Here is a 20,424-nt window from a genome sequence, read left to right on the forward strand (position 1 = left end):
ATCAACTTAATTCACTTGTCTAGAAACCATGTATAAATTCAACTGTATCATTTTACGGGTAAATATTATCTTTGATGAACTATATCATAAAATTATTATTAATAAAATAAACAAGTTGTTTATGTTTTCTTTTTCCAAAGTAGATTAGCAATTTGTTGAGAAGCAAGTTTTATGGGTCATATGGTGATCACAAGGAACTCAGAATGAGAAGAAAAATACTTACACCCACATAAACTCGCATAGATCCGCAACCCGCTCCGCCCCGCATCGGTTTTTATGAAAAGTATTTCAACCCACCCCGCCTCGCATAGCTTTAAAGCTGCACCGCCCTGCATAGCCTTAAACCTGCCCCGCCCCCGCCTTGCCCCGCCCCCGCCTTGCCCCGCCCCCTTTGCTATCCCTAACCACATATAATAGTTAAACCTTTCAATTGGACTAAGATCTTGTATAAATTCCTATATTGTTCGGATTCTCCGAAAATATCGATGGATGCGTGTCAGATCTTTCAACAATAGTACATTTTTAGAGAATTCGACACATGTATGATTGTTTTGGAGAGTCCACGCAACATATATAAATTCAGATAGGAACTAATTGGAGTTTCTAAACAAGACAAATTGTGGGAAATTTGAGAATATAAAAGAGTATTAGAACTTGCAAATGTATTGAAGGAGAAATTCCTGTATACATGATTACAAGTTTTACAGCAATATATATATACCCAAAGAAAGAAAGAAAAAAAGAAGAAGTTCCACAGGTACAAAGTAAGAACTAATATTATGTTATGTATCTAATATGCTGCTCTTTACTTGTCAACTTGGTTGAGCTTGCCGAGACCATTGCAGTTTGCACATACAATCTGAACTTGATCCTTTCTAGCTGCATTTGCCCTCAAAGTTGCCCCTCCTTTCCTCACAAATCCTGCTCCATCACATTCTGGACACCTATTCAACAACCCAATTCAAAACAACATGAATTTTACTCCCCAATTACGTAAACATCATCGACAACAACAATAACAAATTTAGTATATTCTCACATATGGGGTTTATGAGGTTTAGGGAAGATAATGTGTGCTCAGACTTTATTCCTACCTAATGAAGACAGAGAGGTTGTTTCCAATAGATCATCGACTCAAAAGAACAAGAAGTACAAGGATACTCAAACATCATCAAGAAAGAAGAAAAAAAAAAGACAGTCTGGTGCATAAAGCATCCCGCAAGCAAGGGTCTGAGCCGCACCCCAGAGGTATGATGTAGGCAGTAGTGACTGCTGATTACACGGCTTAATCCCTTGACCTATAGGTAACACGGAAACAGCGTGACCGTTGGTCGGAGGCTCCCTTCATCAAGAAAAATCAATAAAAGCAAAAATTGTGGCCAATTAACAGGAGGTCTCGGTTTTTCATGAGAATAGAGACAGCTTTTCACTCCACTTAGTGGCCTATTCGACACGGTCCAAATTAATTAGGCGAGTGCTGATACTAGATGATTAAATCGTAAAAATAATAATTAAAAGAACAGAGAAGAATGAAAAAATTAGTACAGGTCTTTGCGGGAAAAGAGTATAGGAAAAGCAGTTCCAAGCAATGCGACAGCAGCAGCGCCAGCAATCAAATAAGTTGTTCCTTCAGAAGACACATCTCCAACTGCAGCTACCACTTCCAGAGATCTATGTTTCTTGTTCTTGTGAGCAGTACTAATGTTCAAAGGTGAAATCTTTGTACCCAAAAAGTTTGATGGAATTGCAGTGGATTTTGGATTGACTGTGATTTGCATACAATTAGCTATTGAGGAGGCCATTGTGAAAGTCTTATATGTTTTGATTTGTTTTTCTTGGATGTGAAATGATATGATATGGAGTAGTATAAATCATGTATTATCCATAGAGATATGAGAAATGGAATTGCTGTTGCTGCCACATGTTAGAAAACTGGATAAGGAATCCACATCAGAATCAAGATTTTGGTGTTACATCTATGGATAAGTGGGGACCCACGATCCAAATTTCCTCAATCCACTCAGTTTTTCTCTGTTTACTGTTGTTTGGGTGTGAGTTTATTCCTGGCTGCTCTTGAACTATTACTGTTATAAAATTTTCTCCTTTATCCATCTTCTTGGGCATTTTTTTCCTTCAATCTTTACAATTTATGCTACTCCTCTTTGGTTTAAGTAAAAAGGTGTAAACTCACTGTACCATATAAAATTATGGCTTGGTGGACCGGAAAATGAAACGCCGGTGTGCGAATAAAGTTTTATATTGATAGTTGATTAGAGAAAGAAGCTGCAATCTAAATTGTAGAGTTACTCTTAATGGTGTGATACCGAGAAAAAAATCCTTACAAGGATGACTTTAGTCAATCACCAAAGTCACTTAAACAGTTCCTTTACCATTTTGGTAACTGATCAAACTTCTATAGATTTGTGTATTGACTCTAGTATATAAGGACCCCTTTGAACCCAAGATTAGAGATCAAACAAGCGAAAAAGGAGAAGATTAACCATGTTCCATATTTTTCTTTGGATTGTTGTTACATGTCATTTCATAATGTATCGTATTGTATTGTATTGTATTATACTGTATTATTTGATGAATATAGTGTTTGGATAGATTATATGTCACGTTTGGTGATGTCAGACACCAACAATATGAAGAATAAACTTGCAACATTACTAAGATAATTATTATATAAAAAGTAGGGTAAAGGATAAAATATAATTATTTAATAATAAGGAAGGGCAAGATGAGAGGAAAAAAAAATAAGGTAACAACGCCACCACATCAAATCCATCGTGACACTTTTCGCCGTTACGTAACGATGGATTTAACGATACGATACAATAAAATTTAAATAACAATCAAAACAAACATTGTATATAAAGTAACAATATGATACAATACAATATGTAACGACCATCCAAACAAGTAAGGAGAAAGATTATGGAAATGTAGGAGTAACAAATTTAGACTTTTGGTACGTGGTCAGCTAGCTAAAGGTTAATGCGGTTTCCGGGCAAAGATTCCTGTACCAGTTCCCTTTATTTACATTGTGTGAGGATCATAGGCAACCAGAAATTGGCTCAATGAGCACCTCACTCAAAACTCCAAGTAGTCCTCGTCTGCACAAGCAAGGTTAGGACTGTGCATTTGGTAGATGTTGGACTGTGCATGAAGAGCATGCAGCTGAAAGTGAAAGTGTGGCATATCCTGATTTTGTACCTTGTTGAAATCCATCTTGAAATGCCGCGAGACTTTGTGTAAATTCATATCCAGTAATCCAACTTTAAAACATGAAGTATCCTACATTATAATGACCAAGCTCATTGATAAGTGTATCCACTAAAGGGGAGCCTTGGCGTAACTGGTAAGGTTGTTGCCATGTGACCAGGAGGTCACGGGTTCGAGCCGTGGAAACAGCCTTTTAAGACTGCGTACAATAGACCCTTGTGATCTGGCCCTTCCCCGAACCCTGAGCATAGCGGGAACTTAGTGCACCGGGTTTCCTTTTGATAAGTGTATCCACTCTTCAATTACTATTGGCATATAATCTTATATTTGCAGGTTGAGAGAATTATACTGGTTTTACTTTGCAGATCATAGCCATTGGAGTACCAAGAAGTCAATTACATAAAGCAAATCTTGAAATTCAAAATCAAGAGCTTGATTACAGAAGAATTACAAAAACTGAAACAAAAGATTATTTGGAGTTTGTACTCCCTTATGAATGGAACACAACCGATTTCATATATTACAAAGTTCTTGCCACATTCTATAGCTACCCTCACAAAATGCCTCAAAAAGTTGAAAATATTAATTTCATCGTCACTCCTGGAAGTTGAACCAAGTTTTTGAGCACTTGAATCAGTAGAGACTTCAGCAACATGACAATTAGATTGTTGTCCATTCTTCCCTGCATCCATACATTAATGCAATTTTTTTTAAAATCTCGTCAATCTTCAAACTTATTATAAATTAAAGCTTTTCAAATAGGAAATGCAACCTCTTGTTTAGACTTGAGATTGATGGCATTAGAAGTTTCCAGTGTTGATGGCATCGGCATTCGCATCTCCAAGTGCTGCCTCTTTAAGATATGTTTCAGCCAACTGAACTCTCTTCACGTTTTCTTGCTCTTGAACAAGCATGTTACCATACTCAAGGAGCTTCTCAACAGTCATTTTTGGTTGCTCAAAAGTTGGGGGTCCGTCGAAAGAGTTCAGAAGTTTGTCCCCAATAGCTTCAATTCCAGTGCCTGAAACCCATTTCCTCACCTCATCATCGTATACTCGTGCCCTCAGAGCACCAAAGAAGTCTGTTATCAGAACAAAAAGATACAAATCAGTTATCATCAACAGGCTATAATTTACTTTCAGGAAAGTACAATATTTTGAGTTATGAGTGTCTATACCAATAGATTGTCCAGGGAAGGTATCGACAATCTTTACAACAGCTTCCTCAGGCACGTTGTCGGTCCTGAAAATACCCTTGCAAACACCAATTCTATCTTCCCTAGTTGGTGCCCAATAGAACTTCTCCATACGACCATCACGGATAAGAGGAGCATACAATGTGGAGAAGTCGTTACCAGTGACAATAATGGGGACCCTGGCGTTCTCTTGCTTGTTGTACATACCGGGGAGCTGGACATTTGTCGGGTTATCAGCGATGTTCATGAGAGTGGCATTCACCATCTGGTTGTTGACAGTGTATTGGGTAGTTCCACCCATTCTACCAGCTCCTGCATCGAGATCGTTGATGAAGAGGCAACACATGTTTCCTTTCCTGATGATTTCTGCTGCTTCTCTGTACCTTTGCCTAATCAATTTTGCAGGCTCTCCTGCATTTCCACTTTCCAATTCTCCGGCACTCATCATAATAGGGCTGCAAGTTTATAGTCCAAGCATAGTGAGTAAGAGACCGTTTGGCTTAACTGATTAAAAATAGCTGATAGGCATCAAGTATTGAAGTTGATTTTATAAATAAGCAGTTACGTATTCGGATAGAACTACTTGCAACTTATAATAAGCTACTTTGAGCCTTTGACTTTCACAAAATGGTACAATATGATAAAGGAAATACTCACTTGATTCCCATCTTTCTGAAGACAAGCTCACACTGGAAAGATTTACCTTGACCTTTGCCTCCCCAGACACCCAAGATGAGTGGAACCTATAAGAAAACATACACAATATTGATTATTTTTCACCACAAAAGACAGCTTATGTCAACCTGAATATTAAGACAAGTAAATTTTTTAAACAGACCTTGATGTTGGGCAATTTCAAGAAGTTCTTGGTGATGTGAACAACAAGCTTGTCCATGAAAGCAGGAGCGATGTAGAATCCGTCCAGCGTGTTGTCCATGTTGTATCTAGAGTGAAAATTTTGATTAACAATCAAACATTAGAATCAATTAGCTAGCACTTCTCAAATTTTGAAGAATTAGCAAACAATTTCTTTTGCCAAATGGAGGACTTACTGACGAAGACCTTGACTGACATATTCGTAGGATTGCAAAACAGCATGGTGAGTACCAGTACCGGTTGGAGCCTGGAAAAGACTGTCAACCATACCCTTACCCCGGGTGATGTCCTGTTGATCATCGGAAAAGTCTTGAACAAGACCCTTCCATCTGTCACTATCGGTCTGTTTCTTGGGATCGGCATCTTTTTCTTCAGCTGCAATCCTCAAGCTCCTGTTTGTAACCTTGGGGCTGGAAATACCTTTTGCATACACTTTCTTCAAAGTTTTGCCAAAGAAGGCCGTGCTTGGAGCTGAAGTTCCAGCAACTGAGTTGTTCAAACTCAACTGCATCAAGAATGTTCCCTTATTAAACCCCACTGAAACATATTCCTTTGTTTCATTTTATATAACAATATTTGATTGAGCACAAAGTTTAAGAAATAAAGACTTTTGGCACATAGTAAAAGCATTTTTAAAACTTGTGGTATAAAACATGTCGTGACAATTGTATCACTACAAGAACATGTCGAAAGTTGAAGAGTTTCTAAATATAGAAAGGTGTAGTTCTTTATTGAACAGGTTAAAAGAGGGACATATAAAATGGAACAAAGGAAGTAGTAAAATCTTGAAGAAGGTAACCATGGCTTCTAGTACCGGATTCTGGTTCAATCATAAACCATAGGGGGAAGTATATCCTCACTATAGCATCCTATATTTCAAACTCAAAACACAAACACCCCCAAATATCCATCAACTTTATTTTTTTTGTTGGTCAGTTCTCTACAAGATGGGGAGCCTTGGCGTAACTGGTAAAGTTGTTGTCATGTGACCATTAGGTCACGGGTTCGAGCCGTGGAAAGAACTTCTTGTAGAAATGCAGGGTAAGGCTGCATACAATAGACCGTGTGGTCCGGCCCTTCCCAGAACTCCGCGCATAACGGGAGCTTAATGCACTGGGCTACCCTTTACCCAGTCCCCTACAAAATTCAATATTCTTAATTCCTTAATCAAAGAACTCACAAAAGGTTCCAAGTTTCAGTTATTTGCCCGAGAAAATTAACATGATTCAGCTACTATTCCCACCCCTAAGTCTTTCACATATAATTTGACAGTATAAAGCCTCAAGCTTGAAAATTCAAGATACAAGTTTATAACTTAACATGGAATTAGATGGAATAATTCAAGACAGACCAAAAAAGAAATACTGGAATCTTAGTGAACAATCGATCCTCCAAAAATGCAGGATCCGACACGCACCCGGAGAGTCCGAGAAACATAAGTATTTTTAACTAAAATAAAAGGAAAAAACAAGAATTCATTACTAAATTTAGTAAACAAATTGATATGTGTAGGAGAATGATGAGAAAAAAACACAGTACCGGTGCTTTGTTGGCAGCTCCAATGGTTGACACTGAGGTAGCCATTATCTTGACTACTGAGATGACAACTTGATCAAAGAAGCTAAAGACTAAGCTTTCTTGATTTGCTAAATATATTCAAAAATTGGTTGAAGAAGATAGTATGTGAAGGGATAAGCTTTATAGTAGTACTAGTTGTGAGTGTAAGAAAAATTATGTGGATTTGGCTTACGATTTCTCAACGGCCACAAATTGAAGATTGGTTATCTAGGTGGAGATTATGAAGGTGACTTGTAATTTTTGGCATGGGCAATCAATATTTTTTTTTTATTTTTGCATTTTTATTTTTCTTGCTTGGCTAGGTGACTAGATTGAGTAACAACAAAATTTAGGCTTATGGCGATTGGCTACCTCTTTATTTTGAGGTTAGATTTTAAGATGTATTTTCCTCCATAGATGTAATTGTCCCTTTTTTGTATGTTGTTGATTTCCTACATAGATGTAATTGTCCCTTTTTGTATGTTGTTGATTTCCTCCTGGTGGATAAGGAGAATTTGAGGCTGTTATTGTAGTCTACCAGAAAATATGCAAATTTTGGCTAATATATACTTTATAAAAAGGAACTAATTTAGGAATAAGGAACTATAACTTGCGCGGTTATTAATTAAAAGAAAGGAGTTAAATTCAACTTACATTTGAAGAAAATTTGCAGGCTAAAGTACGGAAATAGAAATCAGAATTAGCCAGATTTATAACTGGTAATTGAAAAATAACTACAGTTTTAAAAGTAATTGAAATTTAGTCACTTTTTCATGTAAAGATAAAATCTGAACAAAAACACCCTTAAAATTTCGAAAAAAGTCCAGAATAATATGCTGGAGTTCAAATTTTTACTGGAGTTCCAACATAATATGCTGGAAGTGTATACGCAGGAGCTCCATAATCCAACATATTATGCTGGAACTTTTTGTGTCGTGGAATTGCAACATAATATGCTGGAAATTGATTTGCAAAAGCTCTATAATCTAACATATTATGCTGTAACTTTCTGTGTCTCAACAAAATAGTGGCTAAGTATTTTTTCACTGACTTTGCAAATACTGACTATTTTTCAATTACCAGTCCGAAAACTGGCTAGTCTGTCATATTTTCACGCTAAAATACTGTTAGCACAAAGTCTCCAGCCAATTGACGCATTAGCCCAAATTTAGTAACTTAGAGCAATCAAAATGGGTTTGACCTGTGATACGGCCCGATCCAACCGTCTAGGCTCTAGTTGGGGAGGTTGGATAAGATATTTTTGGCCCATTCAAAAGTGAAGCTTTTTGCCAGCCCAGTCAGCTTGCTGGACGTAAACATTAGCTCGGATGGTCAGTTTTTGGACCGCTTATTAATATTTAGCCATTGTTTGAAATATAATTGAGAAATAGACATTTTTTAAAACGGAAATAACTTATGGAAAAAAATACCGATAGCTAAAACATGGAACAAATCTAGTACAAGGTGCTGAAACTTTGACAAATGGAACTCCAGCACAAAATTCCTGGAGTTTCAAATGCAGTTTAAACTCTACAATAATTTTTTGGAGTTTTAAATTGTGATCCTACTTCTCAATACAATCCGAGATTGAGGCCACATATTCGTATGGAACTTTTAAAAGTTTGATCAAACAATATGGAAGCACTCATTAAAATCAAAGTCTTATATGATAAAACTAGAAGCCAATATCAACTCTTTAACCGTAATATTAACAGAATCTTTTTGCCAATTCGACACAATATGAATCCGGATGTACGTTATGTATGAAGCAAAGGAGTTGGTTCACTCTATGGCGAGTTTAATGCATCGTGTGGGTCTGGATACACCTCGAGATTAACTTAATTACGTCATTACGAATTTAATTAGACCTAATAAAATTTTACGGAATTTTACATTACACTAATAAAAGACACCCATAACTCAAGGAAGTTGATGCATACATAAATTCCTTATACATGATATATCTCATCTTGATAGTTCATAGTCGGATAACTTGGTCGTATGAAAATTGCTTTACAGTTAATACAATTACACCCCTACTGAATAAGATATAGGTTGTTTCTGGCTAATCGGAAAAAGGTTAATTTGCACAAATAGTCATTTTTGTGACCTTGTATTTAGAAGTTGGCCACCTTCTAAAATTAGACCAGTGGTTTTGAGCTTGTAAATGGTCAACTAGTTTGAAGTTTAAAGTTCAAAACTAAAATTTACACCATGCGTCTAATTTGAAAAAGTAGCCAACTTCTAAATACAATGTCACATAAGTGACCATCTAGTGTAAATAACACGGAAAAAATAATTTCTACCTGAAGTCTAGTCAAAGGTTCAATAGGATAAAAATGGGAATTACTTAATTAATTAATTTTAATCCAATTATAGAAAATGGATAGAGAATTGTTCTAAAATGGCATAACTTTTATTTTCTAACTTCTTTAAATTCTCTTGTTTAATGTGACATATATTCATTTTACTTTTACTTGACTTTAGTCATATATGGACAAGTTCGTGTGCACTGCAATGTAAATGTAAAGAGAGTAGCTTATTATTCCATTGGACTAAATATGGTAGGAGTAGTTAATAAGCTCTTTTCCTGACTAGATATATCTCTACCCTCATATGGTATTTAATAAAATCTTTTCCAAAATTTTCCTTTCTGTACATTTAATTTCTTACTTAATGGGAATGGTCATATATAGAATGTTCTTACTTTAGAAACAATTTAAAAGCAAAAATCTCACCTAAGATAACAAAATCTAAGGAGATTAGGAAGATACACCTTTCTTCTCATGTATAAATACGCAGCAAAAATACACATAGATTCAAGACAAGATATACAGAACCATTTGGTCAAGAGTCAAACATGAGTTATTTCAAGAATATCAACCTTCTCTTCTTATTCATATTTGCACTTAACCTTGCTCTAGTTACAAGTTCTGGTTTGACCCCTAGACTTGGTTTATTTAGTCCTGGTTATCTAATGCACATTATTGACAACATCCCAAATAATTCTCCACCTTTGACTCTTCGTTGTCAATCTAAAGATGACGATCTAGGGTATCACACACTCAATGTCACTGGTCAAGAGTTTAGATTTAAGTTTCAAGAACAATTTGGTGGTGGTACATTATTCTTCTGCCATTTTTATTGGAATGGTAAAGACAAATCATTTGATGTTTTCAATGATTATATTTCTGACCAATGTGGATCACTTGGCGTTTTAGTGTCTGAATGTTTTTGGAAAGTGCAAGAGGATGGTTTCTATTTTGGACCTCATCAAGATGCTACATTTGAGAAGAAATATTCGTGGTAATAAAATGTATAGCTCGTAACATCTAGATCTGTTTCAATTTCGCATTAAAAAAAAGTGAGAGTATATAATCTCACCTTTGTGGGAGAGAGGAAGAAATGAAATGAATTTTCTTGTACTATTTATTTCTCGATTCCATTTCAACTATATAATCTCAGCTTTGTTTCAAATTTAAATAGATTAACAAAATATACGAGTACGAGTTTCATTGGATTTCTCGTATCAATTTGATGCGGGAAAAATGTCCAAATTTACTTCTCTATTTTTAACTACATTATTGTTTAAAATTTTCCTCAGTTATACTTCGATTCGTGTCCACGGTGGAACTCCAGTACGATCAAAGACAGATAAAAAACCCAAAAGTATAACTGATAATAAAAATAAAATATTTTGTGTAGCAAAGGAGTGTTTTTTAAATCCTTTTCCCCGGCTATTTTACCAGCTTGAAGATTGGGTTACACCTTATAGCCACAGATAGGTATATTCATCATTAGATTGCCTTGGTATTATGATCCAAAGCATGTCAAGTTATGTAATAATCCTTTCGTCCGAAAAAAATGATACTTTTTGGATTTCGAGAGTCAAGCGTTGTGTTATTTCACTACTAGAAATTGGCGAAAAACCGTCCAAGGCCTACCGATCATAATCGGTCGGGAAAGAATATAAATTGGTCGCAAAAATCAAATAACCAAATTCAAATAAATATACCGACCGATGGTCGGTAAATGTGATCCCATAATATCGAAATACTGCTTTATCTGACACGTTAAAAAAAATCCGACCAACGACGATTGAAATCTGGTCGATTTTTTAACTAAAAGCTGGTCAGACTTGCATATTATGTACGAAAAAAAGTTTAATTAAAAAAAGTTCCTCCTTACCAACCAATTTCGGTCGGAATTCTTAATTTGCTTTTTCCATTCCAATGTCGGTTGTTTTTTTTTTTTCATAACAAATATAATTTTTTTTAAATGATGAAATTATCGACCGATATCGGTCGGTATTAGAGGTCAAACATGGTCAATCATTTATAGATTATTGTTATTTACAATCTACATATATTTAACATCCATATAATATTTCATATATATATATATATATATATATATATATATATATATATATATATATATATATATATATATATTCTCCAATTATGGGATTTGACCGAGTATATGTTGTTGTTGCTACAACTTATATTTTAATATAGCACTACATCTTATAACACTATACATTTTATTTTCAAATGTGTTCTAGCGTATTGGATGCCGATACTTAGACTCAATCGCTCATACATTAAAACTCAATAGTATTTAGTTTACTAAGCCGTCAGTATGCCCGAGCGTCTTGCCAGTTAAAATCAAGAATGATGCATGTTCTAGGTTAAATAAAGTGATAAAAAAATATATCCTAGGTTAATCAATTATAATTGAATTTTCAATTGATCCACTGATCAAGTATCCGAGCAAAGTACTAATCAGGTGATGGAGAATACAACATCCAAGCGCGTCATACACGGGTAGTGTTTGACCATGACTTTTTCATGTCTTTTAAATATAATCCGAATTTATAATTAAAGTTAATTAAGAAGGTTGAGTTTTTGAAAATTGAAAAGTGTTATTCTTTTTAAAATAAAGAGCAATTCGTAGTACGTTTTTAATAAAACTTATAGTTTAACTAAAACAAAAGAAGAAGAAGAAGAAAGAATCACTGGATTGCCTAATCTAAGAAGATCTGTTCATTTGGTGATTCTAACCAAATAGTGTCCAACAACTTTTCCTTACTAGATAGTAAGTAAAAGCATGTGGGTATTTAGTTGAGTTGTCGTCGACGGTAGCACTATTGCTTTGAAAAATCGCCCTAACCAATAGTATTAGGTGGTCGCCTGGTGGGGATTAACAGGGAATATTGGACAGCTAACTTTTATGTAATTTGATCTTTGATTAGACATATTATATTGTGTTAGGTTTGTTTACTATCATAGGCGGACCCAGAATTTGGCGGTCGCGGGGTACCATGACATTCAATATAAATTTATCACTGCTTATAAAGATTGGTACGGGGCCTATGCTAATATCTAACTAATTTTTGAAGACATTTGCATGTATAGATGGTGTTTTTACCGAAATTTTCGGGTGCCGGTGACCCCTCAACCCATAATGTGCGTCCGCCTCTGTCTATGACGGTGGTGCTAGAGATGGATTCACGATTTGAAGTTTAATATGAATTCTTACAACAATAACTGACTTCATATATCGTTAATCATTTATAGATATTTAGTAAATTTCTTAATACATAAGGAACTAGGCAAAATCTGTTGAATTCACGCGAACTCATAACTTACATAGTAGACCGCGCACTTTGGATAGTGTTAGAGGTTGTTCTGATTTTCTTACCATATTTGATTTTCCTATTTTTTGAAGGAAAGGACAATATATTTATCATAATTGGGTTTTCCTTTTTGTAAAAGAAAATTATAATTCTTCCATGTTTGGCTAGTCTCTTTTCTTGTAGGAAAATGTTTGGACTTCTATAACTTGAGGATCCTTCCTTCTCATTCAGTAACATCCACAATGTAGTCATATGAGATTTGAGAGTCGTGTTTAGGGGAGAACTTTACGGGACAAGTGTTAGTATTTCACCTGTGTTTGCCTCTTCGTGAGGTTGTTCTCTCGATATTTTGTATTCTCTTGTATATAGTGGATTACTTATCTCCGTGATAAATTTGAAAATCCACGAAATCGCCATGAAAATTCAGTTAGGGTTAAGGAGAATAGAGAGAAGAAGAAGATGGAAGCTTCTCAATTAAATTTGTTATGTTCTGTCCAAAAGAATGAAAAATCTATTACAAAACATGTATAAAATGATATATATACTTTGGGCCTAAGTGCTACTGGCCCGTCCACTATTAACTATATAAATTGGGCTCCTTTGTGGCGAGGCCCAGATACCAAATATTCTCCCAGTCCAATCCCCCCCTCCTCCCCCTCAAGTTGGAAGGGAAAACCACTTGCAACTTGAAAAGAAAAGAGTGGTGACTCTGCCCGGTTAGTGGCTTAGTAAAAATGTCGGCAAACTGCCTGGCAGTAGGAACATGAGCCAAATGAATGAGGCCATCATTTAACTTGGTCCGAATAAAGTGACAATCCACCTCAATGTGTTTGATACGCTCATGGAAGACAGGGTTCTTTGCAATATGGACATCAACCTGATTATCACAAAAAACAGAAATAAGACAGGAGACAGGAACATGCAAGTCAACTAACATATGAACTAACCAAGTCAACTCTGCAACCACTTTGCTAAGAGCTCGATATTCAGCCTCGACAGAAGATAAAGAAATAATAGGCTGCTTTTTCAATTTCCAACCAATCAAGCAATCATACAGAAAAATGCAGAAACCAGTAACAGATCGACGAGAATCAACTATGGGTGTTTAACGGGCGGGCTGGGACGGGCTGGCCACAAAAAAAAAAAACCCCGTCCGTTTAACGTTGCGGGCTGTTAGCGGGTTGTTAGCGGGCTGTATTTTTTCGGATTTTTTTTTGTCCGTCCGGGTTCGGGCTTAGCGGGATGTTAGTGGGCTGTTAGCGGGCCGTGGATTTTTTTTTTTAAAGTAAATTTTGTTTTCCTTATTCAATGTTATTGATACTTAAGTGTTTGAAAACTTTTAAGGCTTAGAATTAAACTTTGAAGTTTAAAGTTTTAAATTTGAAATTTGAAATTTATAATTTTAAAATTAAAATTTAAAAGTAAGTGGCTACAAAATATTATTTAATAAGACCAATAGGCAATATGTAAGGATCAAGCTCCGAAGACTTTTATTTAATATTTTTTATTGAATAATATATAATACTTCAAATTAAGTTGCAAGTTCTTTTTTGATTTTGTTATTTTTGAACTTGCAAATTAAAAGTTTACAATAATTATATATAAAAAAAAGTACATCACATGCTTTGCATCATTTTTGTAAGTTCATCCATGTCAACATGAGGTTCTTGGTTTCCGGCATTGGTTGAATCAGCACCATAAACCATTATATCTCCAATTTCTTGGTCCTCCGCTTCATCTACCTCGTCACGCCCTTGATTTTGTTGTTATGATCTTATTCAATCTCTGAAGCACACTAGAATTTTCAAAGCGTTGCTACCCAATGAATGACGGGTATCTCCTAGTTGCTGCCTTGCTTGGCTAAATGCGCTCTCTGATGCGACTGTTGAAATCGGTACATTTAGCACGTCTCGAGCCATGGACGAAAGAACAGAAAATTTATTTGAGTTGTTCCTCCACCAACCCAGTGGTAGAAATTCCTTTGTGCGGGGCTCTGCTGACTTTTGCAAGTAGAATTGAAGTTCATCAATATTCCTGCTACTGGTTTGTTGATGCTCACCTAGTGTAGACCAAATCAAATAATCTTCAACACAATCATTATCATCCAAAGCACAGGTCCCAGATGTTGAAATTGAACTTGAAGGAATATTTGCATCTACAGCAGAAGAAACATCAACAATATTAGCATAATAATTATATAATATTTCTAAATGTTTGTGTAAATCAGAAATACAAGTGCCAATATCAGGAGTTTCAGTTGGTCCATTAAAAAATTTTAAAAAAAAAATAATTTAAAAAACGGGCTGAACCGGGCTGTAGCCCATTAACAACCCGTTAACAGGTTAACGGGTTGAACCGTGCTGTAGCCCGTTAACAACCCGTTAACGGGTTAACGGGCTTAGCGAGTTCCGGTGCACCGGTATCAAAAAACTGTTCGTTTGAAACCCGCTCCCCGCCCAATCCGTCCCAGCCCGCCCCCACACTACAGTTTCGGGCTGAACCGGGCTGTGAACGGGTCAGCCCGGCCCGATTAACAGGTATAGTATCAACACAGGCTGCCCAATCACTATCTGAGTAAGCAGTCAAGGTAAGGTCAGATGAGTGTGAATAGAAAAGATCTACATCAAGTGAACCTTTCAGGTATCTCAAAATGTGCAAGGCAGCAACCATGTGGGGGACTCTTGGACACTTTAAGAACTGACTAAGGTGTTGGACAGCAAAACAAATGTCAGGCCTGTGTGAGAAAAAGTAACTTCCCAATCAAACTCCTATAGGTCTCAGGCTTGTCAAGCATATCCCCAGAATCAGCAAACATCTTCTCATGAAGTTCCAAAGGGCACACCACAGAAGAAATATCAGAACAAGCATATTCAGATAACAAGTCAGCGGTGAACTTCTTTTGATTCAGGAGGAGACCAGAAGAACAATAAGAAACTTTAATACCCAAAAAATAATTCAAAGTGCCCAAATCTTTGATTTTTAATTGGTCATGTAAAAACATCTTCAAATCAAGAATAACATGTAGATCATCACCAGTCAAAATTATATCATTAACATAAACAGCTAAAATAGTCAGTGAACAAGGAGAACTCTCGACAAACAGAGAATAATCATTGATAGAATGAGTGAAACCCCTAAAACACAAAGCTTGAGACAATTTGGCATACCATTGCCTAGAAGCTTGACATAGTCCATAAAGAGACTTTCTTAATCTACAAACCAAAGGAGCAGAAGATACAAGAGGGCCAGAAACTGAAAGGCCATGAGGCAATTTCATATAAACTTCTTTATTCAAATCGCCATGAAGAAACGCATTATTAACATCCAATTGAAATAAAGGCCACTTTTGTTTAACAGCCATTTCTATGAGATACTTGACAGTGGACATTTTCACAATAGGGGAAAATGTCTCAGTGAAATCAACACCCTCCACCTGTGTATCACCTTTAATCACAAGCCTAGCCTTATACCTTTCTACACCACCATCAGCTTTATATTTCACCTTATAAATCCATTTGTAGCCAATGGCTTTCTTGCCTTTAGGTAATTCTACAATATCCCAAGTGTGGTTGGCATCTCGAGCCTCAAATTTCTTTCTCATTGCATCTTGCCAAACAGGAATGGAGGCTGCCTGAGAATATGTACTAGGTTCAAATTCAGCATGCTCAAGAATGGAATTAGAACAAGAAGAGGAAGATGTTCTGGAAAAAGAATAAACATAGTCCTGAAGATAGGTGGGAAGATGATGGTCCCTGGAGGATCTTCTCAGAGGAGGAGAAGGAATAGAAAATGAAGGAGTGGAAGAGATAGGGGCAGGAGCAACAGAAGAAGAAGGGGAGGAAGAAGGAGTGACAGTAATAGAAGGAGAAGAGGTAGGAGAGGAAGATGAAGCAACAGTAATAGAATGGGGAGAGGGATAAGAGGGAGATAAAGGAGAAGCAGTATCAAAAAGGGAAGAGGAGGATGGAGGGGGGGGGGGGAGAATTAGAGGATTCAGGATAAATAGTAGAAGGAGCATAAATAGGTATACAAGGATATGGAATAGAAGTGGTTGTAGGATGGGATTGAGAGAAAGGAAAATAGTGCTCATGAAATATGACATCCCTAGAAATGAGACATTTCTTAGTGGTTAAATTGTTGAGTTTGTAACCCTTCTTAGCAAATAGATATCCAAGAAAGATGCATGGGGCAGCCCTGGGCTTTAACTTGTCCATGTGAGGTATATGAATCATGGCATAGCATAAACAACCAAAAGATCTCAAATGAGAATAGGTGGGCACCTTGCCATACAACATTTCAAAAGGGGATATGTCATTGAGAAGTTTAGAGGGTAACCTATTAATTATATAAGTGGCAATCAATAAACAATCACCCCAAAATTGTAGTGGTAAACTAGACTGAAATAGCAATTCTCTAGAGGCCTCAAGAAGTGTTCTATGTTTTCTTTCAACTACTCCATTTTGTTGAGGAGTATATGGGCAACTAGTTTGATGAATTATTCCATGCTCTGAGTAGAAGGTAGAGGCAGAATGGCTTGAACCTTGTTCTAAGGCATTGTCACTTTTAATGGTTTGAACTTTAGTATTGAATTGAGTCTGGACCGTTGCAAGGAATGCTTTTATCAAAGGAAATGCATTGCTTTTAGCCCCCATTAGATGTGTCCAAGTAGCTATTGTATAATTATCTACAATGGTAAGGAAGTATCTATCCCCAGAATATGTAGTTGTATGATAAAATGTATCAATGTATATGAGTTAGAAAGGTTTGGTAGTAGTAGTGGAGCTATATGGAAAAGGCAGCCTAGTTTGCCTTGACATAGGACAAACATTGCAAATAAAAGGTTGTTTGGATGATAGTTAAGATAAGCCAGAAATCAATTTCATTCTAACAAAGGGAACATGAGCAAGTCTTTGATGCCAAAGAACATCCATTTTATTCATTTAAGTGGTATTACAACTAGGTATAATAATGCACACATTTGGTAAGCTAGGACAACTATAGTTACAAGTTGATGCAGAAACATAAGAAACATGAATGGAACTAGAAACAAGAGAATTACAAGTAAATGTATAACTAGGAACAACAAATGAAGAATTAACATAATTCATGGATGGTAAATCTGTAAAGAGTTGAGATTGAGATGATCTTTTCCAGACAAGCTTGTAAAGACCACTGTCCAATTTACCAAGATCCAGAGACTTCTTCAGAGAAGGGCCCTGTGGTATAAGTAAACAACATTCATAAGCAAACAAGATAAATCATATGAACTGTTGAATGATCCTATGCACAGAAATAAGATTGTGCTGGAAAGAAGGAATACATAGAACATTGTGAATAATGAGGGATGGATGCAAGGCAAATGAGGGATGGATGCAAGGCAAAAGAACCAGTGCTGGTCACTTTTTACTTTGTATCCATTAGGTAAAGACACAAGATAAGGAACAAGTAAAGGAGTAGGATTAGTAAGAAAATCTTTATTAGATGTCATGTGATCAGTAGCCCCAGAATCAATTATCCAAGTTAGATTAACTGTTTGAGAAAGCATGCATGAACTAAAACTAGCAATATTCAACAGATCACCAGATAGTAATGTACCAGCAAAATTAGCAGAAGCAATGAGATTAGACTGAGGAAAAGTATCTGACACATGAGACTGTTGTAATAGAGTCAGCAATCGATTGTACTGGTCCATGGACAACCCTTGAATCATGGAAGTCTGTTCAGACGAATCAGAAGAACCAGAATGAGAAGAACCATCAGTATTATGCCCAGCAGCAGTGAACTCAGGTTCAACAGTGGCATTTGCTGCAATTCTTCTCCCCTTTGTGAACTTGAAATTGGGAGAAAAATCATGAAGCTTGTAATACTTATCAATTAAGTGCCCATACTTCTTACATTATTTGCAAAACATGGGGACTTTGCCCTGATCAACATTTGCCATTTGATCGAAATTTATCTTTTGATTATACTGTTGTTTTGGAGGAGGAAACTTGGCATAATTATTGACAGTTGCATTGAATGAGGCTGAGTCTGAATTGAATTGATGAGTAGAACTAATATTCCTCTGACTCTCATCTTGGAGCAATATGTTGTAGGCAATGTCAAGAGAAGGAAGTGGTTGTCTCATAAGAAGATTGCTCCTAATACTAACATATATTTCATTAAGTCCCATTAAAATTGATATAACTTGTCCTCCTCCAATTCCTTTTGCAAGGGACAATTACAACAGAATGCTGGCACATGAAGGCCTCCCACAACCTCTTCAATTTATTAAAATAGGATGCAATATACAACATCTCTATCAAGTGGAAGCTAATTCCTTCTTAATCTCAAATATTTTGGTCCCATTAACAGTATCATATCTGGTTTCGAGTTGCTTCCAAATACACTCAGCAGACTCAGAGTATTGAACGCGCTCCCAGCAAATCTCTGGAGAGAGAGAACTAGTCAACCAGGATATCACCATATTATTACATCTATTCCAAAACTTTAATTCTGGTGCATTATCAGATGGTTTGGGACAGATGCCATCTATAAAAGCTATTTTATTCTTTGCCGACAAAGCAACTATGATTTTTCTCTTCCAACCCCCAAACCCGGTACTAGCAAATGGTATGGACACTAAGGAAGTGCCAGGAATATCAGATGAATGTATAAACAGAGGACTCGAGGGTCTGGAAGTATGTAGAAGAGGAGCTGGTACTATCTCCCAGAGTCATATTGAAAACAACAGAATCACGCCAATTTTATGCGAAAATCTACACATGCAAAACACTAGGACAAGGGAAAACCAATTGTAACAGACAAATGAGTGATAACAGGTTCAGATTTACCACACTTCTTCGCTACCGGAAGAAGAACGACCTTCAAAATGAGAGAAAACAACAAAAAAATCAACAAATCCGACGAAGCACAGATGAGACGAAGATGAGAGAAAATCCACAAAATCGTGTGAGGCTACCATCGGACGAAAGCTGTGCGCGAGATCTACGTGAATCCTCGCTCTGATACCATGATAAATTTGGAGATCCACGAAATTGCCATGAGAACTCAGTTAGGGTTAAGGAGAATAGAGAGAAGAAGAAGATGGAAGCTTCTCGATTAAATCTGTTATGTTCTGTCCAAAAGAATGAAAAATCTATTACAAAACATATATAAAATGATATATATACTTTGGGCCTAAGTGCTACTGGCCCGTCCGCTATTAACTATACAAAATAAAATTACACAAGTTGGGCTCCTTTTTGGCGAGGCCTAGATGTCAAATATTCTTCCAGTTCAACAACCGTTGACGTAGATCAGTTGATTGAACCACGTTAAATATTTGTGTCTCTTTTGGTATATTTCTTTTTTGTTTTCTGATTTATCGTCGTTCAATTGTTGCTTTACTAACTTTCGCATGACAACGGACTTTTTCGATCATAACAAATAGTGCTGGGATTAGTTCGCGGCACCTCGAATATTATGTTGGCTTCTTAACAGCTCAACGAAGAGGTGATAGTTGAACGACTTCCCTCGTAACAATGATTAGTTGTACTCTTTCCGTTCAAAGAAAATGATAGAGCTCGAAATCTGATGATTGTCTATCTCACTAGCAGTGCAAGATCAGATATTTATTAACTAATATTTTCAAATAAAAATTACATGTGTAAAAGCTACGTACTACGTTTGTATAAAAAGCAGTAGTACTGGCATATTCGCGTCGATAGGTCCATGATAAAACACTTTCTCCAAAAAAAATTTATTGTTGAAGCTCGAACTCGAGACTTAATCATTTTGTTTTACTACAATTGAGATATCGTTGAGTTTTCATTATTGTTCAAAATGTATTCTTAAAATGTGTTCTGCTATGGTATGTGATGCCACTTAACTGACCCTCCCAAACCTATATAGCTGCGAATATTTTGTTTTTCATCAAGAGAGTGTGTTG

The 20,424-nt window shown here is 36.3% G+C and overlaps 3 protein-coding genes across 3 annotated transcripts; 1 reads left to right on the forward strand and 2 right to left on the reverse strand.

Moving 5' to 3' along the window:
* Positions 1-645: 645 nt before the first annotated feature.
* LOC107798774 (uncharacterized) lies at positions 646-1,891 on the reverse strand. The gene is made up of 2 exons (XM_016621813.2): positions 1,546-1,891; positions 646-944 (listed from the first exon to the last, which is right to left on the reverse strand). Exons 1-2 carry the CDS (start codon positions 1,800-1,802, stop codon positions 806-808), a joined length of 396 nt encoding a protein of 131 aa, XP_016477299.1. The 5' UTR covers positions 1,803-1,891; the 3' UTR covers positions 646-805.
* A 1,732-nt stretch (positions 1,892-3,623) lies between these two features.
* Positions 3,624-7,363, reverse strand: LOC107798764 (ribulose bisphosphate carboxylase/oxygenase activase 2, chloroplastic-like). The gene is made up of 7 exons (XM_016621800.2): positions 6,839-7,363; positions 5,476-5,804; positions 5,262-5,367; positions 5,081-5,166; positions 4,406-4,878; positions 4,001-4,309; positions 3,624-3,910 (listed from the first exon to the last, which is right to left on the reverse strand). Exons 1-6 carry the CDS (start codon positions 6,881-6,883, stop codon positions 4,029-4,031), a joined length of 1,320 nt encoding a protein of 439 aa, XP_016477286.1. The 5' UTR covers positions 6,884-7,363; the 3' UTR covers positions 3,624-3,910; positions 4,001-4,028.
* Positions 7,364-9,716: 2,353 nt separating this feature from the next.
* LOC142178266 (S-protein homolog 5-like) lies at positions 9,717-10,166 on the forward strand. Its single transcript, XM_075247595.1, has one exon. The coding sequence runs from the start codon at positions 9,717-9,719 to the stop codon at positions 10,164-10,166; it is 450 nt and encodes a 149-aa protein (XP_075103696.1).
* The last annotated feature ends 10,258 nt before the right edge of the window (positions 10,167-20,424 follow it).

The sequence above is a fragment of the Nicotiana tabacum genome, chromosome 24 (assembly GCF_000715075.1).
Source record: "Nicotiana tabacum cultivar K326 chromosome 24, ASM71507v2, whole genome shotgun sequence".
Taxonomy (NCBI): domain Eukaryota; kingdom Viridiplantae; phylum Streptophyta; class Magnoliopsida; order Solanales; family Solanaceae; genus Nicotiana; species Nicotiana tabacum.